Source organism: Petaurus breviceps, unplaced genomic scaffold (genome assembly GCF_028583685.1).
Source record: "Petaurus breviceps papuanus isolate PSGF00001 unplaced genomic scaffold, PetGlider_PUasm1.0 90919, whole genome shotgun sequence".
Classification (NCBI taxonomy): Eukaryota; Metazoa; Chordata; class Mammalia; order Diprotodontia; family Petauridae; genus Petaurus; species Petaurus breviceps.
The window spans coordinates 19,119,398-19,132,795 of NW_027187378.1; the positions used below are offsets into that span (position 1 = coordinate 19,119,398).

General features: G+C 35.2%; 1 protein-coding gene across 3 annotated transcripts in view; it reads left to right on the forward strand.

Annotated features, from left to right (window-relative positions):
- SYNDIG1 (synapse differentiation inducing 1) overlaps positions 1 to 13,398 on the forward strand; it is a 306,761-nt gene that overhangs the window by 97,202 nt on the left and 196,161 nt on the right. For all 3 annotated transcript variants that reach the window (XM_069075526.1, XM_069075527.1, XM_069075529.1), the window contains exon 2: positions 5,606 to 6,165. In XM_069075526.1, coding sequence (XP_068931627.1) covers positions 5,686 to 6,165 — 480 coding nt within the window. In that variant the 5' untranslated portion in view covers positions 5,606 to 5,685. The remainder of the gene's footprint in view (positions 1 to 5,605; positions 6,166 to 13,398) is intronic.

The following is a 13,398-nucleotide window of genomic DNA, read 5'->3' on the forward strand; positions in this document are numbered from 1 at the left end:
ATCAATTCCTACTATATGCTCTCAAGGTATGTTTTCATATCTCTTTATCCTTTCATAATATAAGTCCTAGAGTTATGTATACTTCCTATTCTTTCTTATCTTCAATCCATTCACTAGGAGTCTACTAAAAACACTTTTTAAAGAGTTGCCAATGATGCTTTTCATCCTACTTAACCTCTCTAGCCTTTGACAATATTGATCATTTCTTCTACAAATTCTTTATGGATTTGGCTACCATTATATTCTTATTTCCTCATTATCTTCCTATATATCTAGTTGTTCCTTTCTTCTTCATTGGAATACCATCTTTCTCTTGTCCCCTTAACATTTCCCTCAAAATGCTGTTCTAAGACCTCTTCTCATTCTTATATTCTCTCATGCAACTCATCAGTTCTATAATCCCTTTGATTCAATTAACATATCTAAATAGATAACTCTTTAATCTTTCTCCTAAAATCTAGTCCTAAATTGTTAATTGACTATTAGAACTTTGCAGCTTGATGTCCCTTTGACATCTTACTCTCATTATTTCTAAAATAGAATTCATTCGCTTTCCTTATAAATGCACTCCTCTCACAAATTTCCCTGTTTTTGTGGTGGGTTCTGTTATCCTCCAAGTGATCGAAGTTTGTGCTTTAAGATTCACATCAGACTCTTTCCCATATTCAAGCCCTCATATCCAGTCAATTACAATGTCTTTTTAGTTAAGCCTCCATGATAGCTTTAGCATTTGTTCTCTTTTCTCTACCCACCTGGCCACTGACCTAGTTCAGGCCTTCATATCTCCCTGGGTTTATTATAATAGCCACCTAACTGCTCTCATTGCTTCCATTCTTTCCTACTCCCACTGTGAAATATATATAGATGTTAAAATAATATTCCCTTTGTACACATTTGATCATGTCACTCTCTTGATAAAAACATTTGACAGTCCTGAAGTGCTTCAAGGAAAAAAGAGAAACTACCCATTCTAGCACTTCAGACCCCCTATATCCTGATTTTCAATCTACCTTCCTAACCTTACTTCTTTTTGTTCTATTTAATGTGTGATACATTTCAGTCAAACAAACTGTTCCTAGGAGTCAATATTACAACTCCTATCTATGTGCCTTTGAACAGGTGTGGAATCATTTCCTTACCTCTGCTTCTCAGATCCTTATTTTCCTTTAAGGTTCAATTCAGGAACTATCCTTTATATAATATTTCCTCTAATTCTCACAATTGTTCCTAGTGTCTCCCTAATCAAACTGCTTTATGTTTATTTATCAGCATATACCCTCAGTAGATTGTAGGCACCTCTAAATGAGCGACTTTTAAAATGTTGTACTCTTATCATGTAATAAGCACTGGAAGAATGTTTAGTGAACTGAATTCAGCATGGTCCAATGTGTGTGGGAAGGAGAGGGGAACAGAACAAGCAGAAAACATGATTCCTTATCTCAAGGTTATATATCTATAATTAATTTAAGATATATTAAAGCTTAAAGTTGTCATGAGGGGCAGCTAGGTGGCAAAGTGAGTAGAGCATCAGCCCTGGAGTCAGGAGGAACTGAGTTCAAATCTGGCCTCAGACACTTAACACAAAAATTAGCCGTGTGACCTTGGGCAAGTCACTTACCCCGAAATGCCCTCCAAAAAGCAAAAAAAAAAAAAAGAGGCATGAAATATAGATTATTCTAATCAATATATACTTTCAAATGCTAATGAAATAACATTTGAGACCATATGTGGACCTAATCTATTTAGAAAAAGTTCATAAATAGTTAAAACAGACTATATTAAATACCTAAACTTAGAGACTTCCAAACAGTTTCTCTGTGAAATAAAAATGACTAAAGAAAGTCATTGTATTAGTGGGAATTAGTGCCTACACAGTCTTGAAGACACTAGTCTGAATTATTGAAGTTAAATACTGAGAATACCTAAAATGTGATTTTTGGCTCTTCAGGAAGAGTACATAATAGTTGACAAGCTGCAGATGGTTATTGATAATAGGCTACCATTGGATACATAAAGTTTCAGAGAAATATGATTGTGTGGATCACAGATGATAGGAGTTTAATAAGTGGGGAATAGGTGAATGATTGAATATAGGAATTGATGGATAGAGTAACTGACTACAGTTATACAACTGGAATATTCATTAATTAATTCTTTAAAAATTCTTTTTAAAAAGCCAATACTAATTCTCTTCTCCATACCCTTTCCCCCTCCTCCATACTCTTACCTAAATTTCTATTGAACTGGGGTTTCCTTATTTTTTCAAAATTTTTTACTCAGGAAACTTAAATGCAGGGATTTTTTCTTCATACTTGAAAACTAACTTTAAAATTATAGTTTTTTCATAATAAATCAGAGATTTTTTAAGCAATTGGGGTTAAGTAACTTGCTCAAGGTTACACTGCCAGGTGTTTCTGGGAGGGTGCTAAGTGTCTGAACCCGGGATTCGATCCCCAGGTTATCCCGACACTGGGGCCGGTGCTCTTACTCACTGTGCTACCTGGCCACCCCAAAATCAGAGATTCTTAAAGTTTGAATAGTTCAATATAACTTACTTTGACTTCTAAAAGATGGTATCTGTGCTATTCCTCAAATTTATTACATCTAACACCACATTTTAAAAATAAGTGAGTGCTCATTCCTAGGTCTATTCTTTTCTTGTCTGCCTTCTCTCCTGGGTTGGGGGAGGATAAATATGGTTGGGTGACTCCCACAGGAAACCAGATCCAAAAGGAAGCCAAAATTATCTAAAAGGTAGATAGGCAAGAAAATGGACTTGAATTTATACCAGTTCTTCTCTATCCTGGTCTCATATCCAAGTTTGAAAAGGAATCTGTGATAGAAGGATAGGGAGGGAAAGTGGAGAGGGGTGGATAAATTATCTAAAGTGTTTCTCCAAAACTCAGATGGATATTAGAAAGAGAAAGAGAGATTTAGGAAGCAGAGCACTCAAGAAAGGCTTATTTAGAGAGAGTAGTCCTTGGATTCTATCTTGACAGAAGGAAGTAAGAGATTCTGTGAGGTAGAAGTGAAAGGAATGATTGTTAGGGAATGAAAGGAGATTGCCAATGCAAAATTACAGAAATTCCATATGGAGTACCAGGTGTAAGACTCAGCAAGAATGCCCATTTTGCCATTTGGCTAGACTATAGAGTGGAAGAAGAAGAGTGACATATAAGGAAGCTGGCAGAATAAGTTAGAGTCAGTCTAATTAACCTCTCAAACCTTCTTTGGCTGAGTTAAATTCCTTGGCTTAATTTTGAGAACTTTAATAATCTATCCCTGACTTTTCTAAAATTTCCAAGTTTAAATATAGAATCAAAGATGTGTCAAAGTTTGCTGTTCTCCAGCAGTTTTTGAGAATCTGAGAGTCACATCCACACTACGATGAATCACTGGAGGAGGAAGTTAGTGGAGCCACTCAATCCATTCTCATTAATAAGTCCACGATTTTTGCATGGATTTTCACTTTTTGATTTTAAAATTTTATTAATATTTCTGTTTTGCTTCCTTCCTTCCTTTCTTCCTTCCTTCTTTCCTTCCTTCCTTGCTTTCTTCCTTCCTTTCTTTCTTTTTCTTTTTTCTTTCTTTCTTCCTTCCTTCCTTTCTTTCTATCTTATTTATATTATTTATTTATCCAACTTTATTTCTGAATATTGTACCCTCTGCTTCCTTAACCAGAGAGTCTTTTTCAAACAAAGGATAAATAAGACAGAAATAAATTTAAAAAATCTCAATTTTATAAAGGCAACTAACACCAACCATTTCTTGACTCATCTCTGTTTCAAAGGTTTTTCTCTATTAAGTCTAGGGGCCAATTTGCTTATGTTATTAGTCTCTTAGAGTGTATTTAATACTCTGTACATCTAGGCCCCAACACCACAAAGAAATCTATAAAGTATATTGCAAAGTTTCATATAACATGTGTGACAGGTATCAAGAAAACCTTCTACTCTGAGTCAGAAGGCTTAGATCTAATCTTGTCTCTATCATGTACTAGATATACAACCTTAAATAAATTACTTCATCTATCCTAGCTTCAGTTGCCTCATCTATAAATTAGAGGTTTAATGGGAAGACTTATATGAACTGATGTAGGGTAAAATAAGTAGAAAACATGATATAAACAATGATTACAATAGTATAAATGTAAACAAGGACAATAACAACAGCAATAAAGGTGAAATTGTAATGACTAAACTTGACCACCCAAAATATTTAAAAATATACTCCCCCCCCCTTTTTTTGCATAGGTGGAAGTTTCTAGAGTGGAAAAATGCAGATACTGATAGAGACAGCTGATAAATGGGGAGTAGATAGAGTACAGGATTTGGAATTAGGAAGAAATAAGTTCAAATCCTTCCTCCTACACTTAATAACTGTGTGATTCTGGGCAAGTCACAATCTGTGCCTCAGTGTATTTATTTGTTAAATGGGGATAATACGTTGAGCTAACATATAGAATGTGCTGTGTAAACCTTAGGGCACTACATAAATTTCAACTGCTAATATTTGCTAGTTATAATATAATGATTAGTATTTTTTTCTGAATAGTCTATTTTTGCCCTTTTATTTTAATTCTTTATGAAAAGTAAATGACACAGTGTACCATATTAGATAGAGAAATAGCCCTGGAACCCGGGTGGCCTGGGTATGAGGCCAGTCATATAATATCTGTGTAGCCCTGGGCAAATCACTTTATCTTCTCAGTGCTTTGGGCAACTTTATAAGAAAATAATTTGTAGAAAACATGTTGAACTTCATTGGGAGAGGGAATTTTCTCATCCAGAGTTGCCCATAATGGTGAAATGAAAGGCCTGATCCCTTTCCCTGTTCTTAAAAATGTTTCATCAATATATAGGAAAGGAAGGAAATATTTGGAAATCAAAGTTATATGAAAACAAGGAATGTCAATACATTTTTAATGAAAGAGATATCCTAGATCTGAACTCAGCAAAATGTGATTCACAGGCTATCACCCTGGAGCTAAGAACAGTTTCTGGACTAGGTGATATTAAAGTCCCCTTTTGAGTTTCAAAGTCATATGTACTACTTACATTTCCTTCTCTGATATTTTAGTAACTCTGAATATTCACCAATAATTTTAGTTTATAGTGTATTTTCCAAAAATGCAATTGTAATTTTTTTAAACCATGAGACAAAAATTAGGGGCCATTAAAATTTTAATGCCTTGCTTTTGGTGTGGGCTAACCAAGAGTGAATGAAATTGGAATTGCCTATATGATATGGAAAGTATGTCATGAAGTGGGTCAATTGTGGAACAATATACCTTTGTGTGGATGATTCTAATTTTTTCATTGTGTTTTTACCATGGAAGTTAAGATTTAATATAGACTAGTAATACATTTGCCGTTCCCTTACAACTGGGTTGTGTAATAGAGTCCTTTTAAAATTCATGAGCTAACAAGGATGATTATTATTAATTTTCTATGCTAGCTAACATGGATATAAGGTGACTTAAATGATTTATAAAAATCACAGTTTGAATAATTTCTATTTATGTGTGTATGTGTGTGAATGCACACATGTTTATTAAAACTCCCTTTGGTTTTTGTTTCTCATCTCAGTGTTTTTTTGCCCCTAGGAAAATGGGAACCATTAAGCAAATTTGACCTGCGTTTTCAAGATACCAGCTAATAATTCTGCAGGGGAAGCAAAAACAATATGGATGGTTTAATTGAACAAAATAGTGTACTAATGCACAGTAAAATCAGTGAAGCTGGGAAAAGGAACGGCTTAATTAACACCAGAAACTTAATGGCAGAAAATAGAGATGGCCTGGTATCTGTTTACCCAACACCCCAGTATCAGACTCATATAGTGGGAAATATTTCATCCCAGAGCTGCCTAGACAACAGCAGGAATGACCCAGTGCAGCAGTTACTGGATCCCAATACACTCCAACAGACTGTGGAGTCTCACTATCGCCCCAACATCATCCTGTACTCTGAGAATGTGCTGCGTTCCTGGGGGGAGAGTGGGAGTTCAGACTGCTGTGAGACCACCTTTATCGAGGACCGCTCACCTACCAAAGATAGCCTGGAGTATCCTGATGGGAAATTCATTGACCTTTCCTCAGATGACATCAAGATCCATACTCTCTCCTATGATGTGGAAGAAGAAGAGGAGTTCCAGGAACTAGAGGTCAGAGGTTTTAAATGACTTTAAATCTTTTTTAATGCACTTTTGGAGAGGTTCAGTATTAGAATGATTGTAAGGCTTCATTCATAATGAAAATAGATAGTGAACATTGGTAATAATGGAATGGGATCAGAAGTGGTCTGTTTTCCCTTGGCCACATTCTTTTTAAAAGAATCCCATTTAATAGCAACAGTCTTTGAAGTACCTAGAAACACATCTGTATGGGCATTGGTCTTAGCATATCTACGGAAAGACCATCACATCTTCGGTATCACAGAGATAAGAGTGTGGTCTGAACTCTAGTGTCTCAACTACTGTACTTATAATCAGTGAGAGTTGGATTTAAATCCTATCCCAGGCTTTTATTTGATGTTTGAAGCTTAGCAAGTCACTTAAAGTTTCTTTATTTATAAAATGGGGATAATAATAGTACTCGTATGAAAGGGATGATGTGAGAGGCAAAAGAGATAATACATCAAAAGTAATTCATAGGGGCTAAGTGTACTACATGTATCAATTATCATCATAAGTATTGTAAATTTTATTAATTATGTCAGGACTAATTATAGTATAATTCTTTGCTCCACATCAAACTGGACTCATAGGTACATTTATTGAGGAAAAAAAGAGACCAAATTTTGTAGTTGCTATGTTTTACCTAAAGAAAAAGAAAAAGGATGCCAGTTATAGAGGTGATAAAAATTTGGCATTTGTTGACTATCAAATTTCAATTCAGTACAAACAGATACACATATATATATATATATATATGTATGCACACACTAGATAAATACATACATACATGCATACATTGATACATAGATACATAGAGAGAGATGGATGGATGGATGGATGGATGGATGGATGGATGGATGGATGGACAGATATAGTGATTGCCTTGTACAAGGTATTGGTGTAGCTACTGGGGAAGATACAAGAGTTAAATTATTACTCAGTCCCTGGTTGCAACGAATTCTCATACTAGTTAGATAAATCATCAACATTTATAAAGCTTCTATTTTTCATAGAGCACTGTGATTTGCATGGGGGAAGTTGAAAAGCCATTGTCCTTGTTTGCAAATAGTTTGCAGTCTTTTATGAGGCCATGATATATGTATAAATCATTCTAATACACTAACATAAAAACAGTGCTACTTAAGGTCTGAGAATGAAGGAGGTCACAATCAATTATCAGTTTCACAGTCTTAATGTAGTGAAATTTGAGTTAGGCTTTAAAGAAGGGGCAAGAATTTAATTGACAAGTATGGGACATGAAGGACTTTCCAGATTTAGGGAAGAGTGTGAGCAAAATCACAGAGGATAGAATCATAGAGTGTATATGGTGAACAGAAAATAATCCACCTTAGTTTGAATGTAGAATACTTAATGCTGGGAAACAGTAAAACAAGCTATACAATCAGAAACCAAACTGTAGATGCTGCAAAGGTTGAAAGAGCTTGAAGGCTATCAAAAGGCCAAACTCTACACAGTGGTCATTTCTTGTATGATTCGGACTAGACAAGTGGCTATTAAGACCCTTTCCAACTCTTAAATTCTGTGATTTTATGATAGTCTTTCTCTGTAAATCCAACCTTATTGCTAACTTACTTCTTACTTCTGCTAAAGATGCCACTTTCTTTTTTAATTTTATTTTTAATTTATGAACTACATCAAGCATTTCTGTAAAATAGTAGAATAAAAAAGGTGATTGCACATGAAACTGCAAATCTATTTTATACAATTTGCTATTTCTCTTAAATATATAATAGAGGTATCATACAACTTACTTTTTCCCCTTTTTTCTTCCTTCCCCCACCCTAGAGATGACTACCATTAGACACAAATATGTGTGTATATGTACATACATATATACATATGTGTAAAACAATCTATACATACTTCTATTTATCAGTTATTTCTCTTGATGCAGAGAGCATCTTCCTTCACAGAAAGTTAATTTGACTTTATAATAGTCAAAATTATTTAGTCATTCAAAATTGTTCTTGAAACAACATTGCTCTTACGTTATACAATGTTCCCTTGGTTCTGCTCATTTCATTCTTCATTATTTTGTGCAGATCTATCCATGTTTGTTTGTTTGTATTTTAAATCTTAAAACCAGCTCACCATTTTTTATAGCACAGTAGAATTCCATCACAATCATATACCACAACTTTTCAGCCATTCCCCAATTGATGTCCATCTCTGTAATTTCCAATTCTTTGCTATCACAGAGAGAGTTGGTATAAATATTTTAGAACATATAAGTTATTTTCCTTTTTCTCTAATCACTTTTGGATATAGACCTAGTAGTGCTAAGGTTTGCAATCTGAGTAAAATGACTCACCATTCTCTATCAGCCCTCATATCAAGTTAATTGCATTTTACTTTATACTGGGCATGGTATATAAAATTCAGTAAAAAGTCAAAAAACGTAAAGTACACACAAAATAAATTCAAGAGAATTTGGGGTGTTAATAAGCAAGGGATCATGAAACAAGTAAAGCCAGATTAAGGAGAGAACGAGATAATAGGAAAGTTTGATGACCAAAGGTCATGACATGGGTGAAAAGTAAGTTTACTGTAAATGAGAGAGATGGAAGGGTAGATAGAAGGTTGTGGTGAGAAAGTGTAGTTTCAAAGTTCAAAATCATCAATCTAGAAGGGTGTTGGTGTATGCATACTGACAATCAGCTGAATCAGTCTGAAGATCAATGGACTGAAGAAGATAGAGGAATTGTATGGTATATTTTATTTATTTTTCGATAATTCCACAATTACATGGTAAAACAATTTTAAAAACATTTTTTAAAGTTTCAAGTTCCAAATTCTATTTCTATCCTACTTTTCTCTCTCCCCTCCCTGGGATGGTAAGCAATATGATAGAGGTTATATATGTGTAAACATATAAAACATTTCCAAATTAGTTATTTTCTTGAAGACTTGGATTTAAAAAAAAATGAAAGAAAGAAAATGAAAAATACTATGCTTCAGTCTATATTCAGACAATATCGTTTGCTTCCCTGGAAGCAGGTAGCATGCTTCATCATGAGTCCTTTAAAATTGTCTTGGATCACTGTATTGCCAAGAATAGCTAAGTCATTCACATATCTTCATCATATAATATTGCTGTTACTGTGTACAATGTTCTCCTGCTTCTTCTCACTTTATTTACATCAGTTCATGTAAGTCTTTTTAGGTTTTTTCTGAAATCTTCTTATAAGAGACTTCCAACTATAAATTAGAGGGAAAAGCTTCTTGGTCCATGGGGTACAACACCAAAGTAAATGGGAATGTAACTTCTTTAGTGTAATTTCCAGTTTTGATATTGAAATAAGAGATGTGTAAGAGGATGTATAGTCTTTCCTACATTTTAAGATATAATAAAATGTTAAGGAAATATTATAAATTGGTAGAAATTTATCTAATACTAGTACTGAAGAAGCTGTGTTCTCTCTCTGTCTCACTAGCATGGCCATGTTAAGTTGATAAGGGAGTTTAACACTTTAACATGTGTGTGTGTGTGTGTATATATATATGTATATATATATATATATATATATATATATATATATATATATATATTCCTTTAGACTTCTGGGAACCAAGATAGCAAAATATACAGTACATTAACCTCTCTCTCTCTCTCCCACATTCATCTCCACACAACTATGAAATAGTGCCCCCAAACAAATCATGGAAAAGCAGAACCAGTAAAAACATGGGATGAGACAATCTTGGAGGTGAAGAAACTGAGAAGATTATCAGAAAAAGTCTGTCTTACTCAGGTGGAAATGGGAACACAGTCTAGGACAAGAAGTATCCCAGGAAGCTAGCAGCAAATCCCACCTCAGCAAGTCAAAATGATAGATCCTAAGCTCCAATACAGAGGAGTAGGCAAACTACAATGCCAGGACACCCCATGTGCTTCAGCATAGTCAGGATCAGACTCCAGCTTTGAGAACTGCAAGGTGCTTCAGTAGAGCCCTGTGCAACCTGTCAGTCCCCAGTGGGCAGACTGCCACTTGCTTAAGTGTATCCTGGGCAAAGGCAGAAACACCCCACCAGACTCAGCACATGCCAGCCATGAACACTAGAATCTTGGCTCAGCACCAGATAAGCTGCCAAAACCCTATGACCTCTAGCAGTGCCAGTCACACACCATCCCACACCTCAGCACAGCACCAGAAATGAGAGTCCCCTGTAGGCCTCAGAGCAACACCAATGTAGTTCCAGGTAAACATACAAAGCCTGTAGCCTCTCATAAAAGAAGACTGAGAGAGAGTCCTTTCCACCCTGGGAGCAGAGGTCAAATTTAAAAGAAAGGAAAAAGGCCAAAAAAGAAAGGCAAAAGATGACAAAAACAATCTGACCATAGAAAGTTATTATGTTGACAGGGAAGATCAAGACACAAACTCAGAAGAGAATAACAATGTCAAAGCAACTATGGAAAAAACCCAAAGAACAATGGGAAGTGGTCTCAAGTTCAGAAAAAAACTCATGGAAGAACTCAAAAAAGAGCTGAGAAGTCATATAAGACAGGGAGAAGAAAAAATGGGAAAAGAAAGGAGATTGATTCAAGAAAATTGTTTTTGTTTGCTTTTTTGGAGGGGGTGATGCAGGGAAATTGAGGTTAAGTGACATTCCCAATGTCACATGGCTAGTAAATGCTAAGTGTCTGTGGCCAGATTTGAACTCAGGTCCTCCTGACTCCAGGGCTGGTGCTCTATTCACTGCATCATCTAGATGCAAGGAAATAATGAAAAATAAAGAGTCAACAGATTGAAAAAGAAAGCCACTGCTTAAAAGTAGAATTTGCCAAATGGAAAAGGAATTTCAAAAATTCACTGAAGGAATCAACTCCTCAAAAATACATTGGCCATATAAGAAAAAAAAATACAAAAGCTAACTGGAAAAAAACAATTACACACATTGGGCAAGTGGAAGCTAATGACTCTATTAGACATCAAGAATCAATCAAAAAAATTCAAAAGAATGAAATGATAGATAGAAAAATAATATAGAAATAGAAAAAAATGCAGAATACTCATGGGAAAAAAACTGACCTGGAAAATATATCCAGGAGGGATAATCTCAGAATCATTGGGCTGCCCGAAAGCCATAATCAAAAGTAGGACCTGAACAGCATCTTTAAAGAATTATAAAAGAAATCTGCCCTGATATCCTGGAAGCAGTGGTCAAAATAGACATTGAAAGAATCCACTGATCACCTCAGGAAAGAGATCCTGAGATAAAAACTCCAATGAATAATATAGCCAAATTTCAGAAAAATAAGGTCAAGGAAAAAATACTGCAAGTGGCCAGAAAAAAATAAAATATTAGGGACCCACTCAGAATTACACAGAATTTATAAGCTGCAACATTAAAAGTTGGGGGGTCATGATATTTTGGAAGGTAAAGGAACAAAGACTACAACTAAGAAGCACTTACCTGGCAAAATTAACAACAGATGGGGGGAGGAGATGTCTATTCGATGAAATAGAAGGGTTTCAAGCTTTCGTAAGGAGAAGACCAGAATTTAAAAAATATATATCTCCAATTTCAAGACCCAAGAGAAGGCTAAAAAAAGGCTAAAAAATATTAAAATGGTGAAAAACTGTAAGGGGCTCAATAGATCTAAATTTTTACATCCCTACATTGGAAGATGATTCTTGTAGTTCTTAAAAATTACATCACTAATAGTACAGCTGTAGACAGAGGGTATGAGTATAAGATGAATTAGAGGGAATGAAATAAAAAATAACTAGGAGATGTGACAAAGGAGTTCATTGGGTACAGAAGGGGGGTAGAGGCAGAATGGGGTAAATTATTTTGCATAAAGAGTCTCAAAAGACCTATTATAGTGGAGGTGAAGATGGGAGGGTGGATGATGGTCATTGCTTAAACCTTACTCTCATCAGTATTGGCTCAAACAGGGACTAATATACATGATCAGTTGAATATAGAAGTCTATCTTACCCCAGAGGGAAGTAAGAGGGGAGGAGATTAAGTAAAGAGGGTAGGGGGAGACTGACAGAAAGGAGGGCAGATCAGGGGAGGTGGTAGACAAAAGCAAAACATTTGTGAGGAAAAGAGAGAGTGGACAAGCAAGAAGAAAAATAGGATGGAGGGAAATATACAGTTAGTAATCATAATTGTGAATGTGAATTGATGAATCTATTATGTAGAATCTATTATGCTGTGAAGTTTAAAAAAAAGGGCAGGAATAGCAATCCTGATATCAGAAAAAGCAAAAGCAAAAATTGATCTAATTAAAATAAAAAGCTTGAGTGAGAGAGATAAATTTCACTTGCTAAAATGTACCATAGACAATTAAGTAATGTCAATTTTGAATATATATGCACCAAGTGATATAACATCCAAATTCCTAAAGGAGAATTAGAATGAGATACTGAAAGAAATAGCAAAACTCTACGGGGGTGGCGGACCTCAACTGTCCTCTCTCAGAAACTGATAAATCCAAACAAAAAGTAAACAAGGAACTAAGAAAGTAAATAGAATAATAGAAAAGTTAGATATGGGGCGGCCAGGTAGCACAGCAAGTAAGAGCACCGGCTCCAGTGTTGAGAAGACTTGGAGATTGAATCCCAGGCTCAGACACTTAGCACCCACCCAGAAACACCTGGCCGTGTAACCTTGAGCAAGTTACTTAACCCCAATTGCTTAGGGGTGGCCAGGTGGCTCAGCGAGTAAGAGCACCAGCTCCAGTGTTGGGACAACCTGGAGATCGAATCCCGGGCTCAGACACTCAGCACCACACCCAGAAATAACTGGCTGTGTAACCTTGAGCAAGTTACTTAACCCAGATTGCTTTAAAAAAAAAAATTAAGAAAAGTTAGATATGACAGAACTTTGGAGAAAACTGAATGAAAACACAAAGTAACATACTTTTTTTTTTGTCTAAGTAGCACATGGCACCTACACAAAACTGACCATGTATTAGGGCATAAAAACTGCAAGATCAAATGTAGAAAGGCAGAAATATTTGTTGTATTCTTTTCAGATCATAATGCAATAAAAATTGTATTCAAGAAAGTGCAGTAGAAATAGATTGAAAATTAATTGAAATCTAAATAATCAAATCCTAAAGAATAAGTTGATCAAAGAACAATTTATAGAAAAAATAAATAATTCCATTAAGGAGAATGACAACTTTGAAACATCTCAAAATTTATAGGATGCATCCAAAGTAGTACAATTCTGAGTTTATAAAGT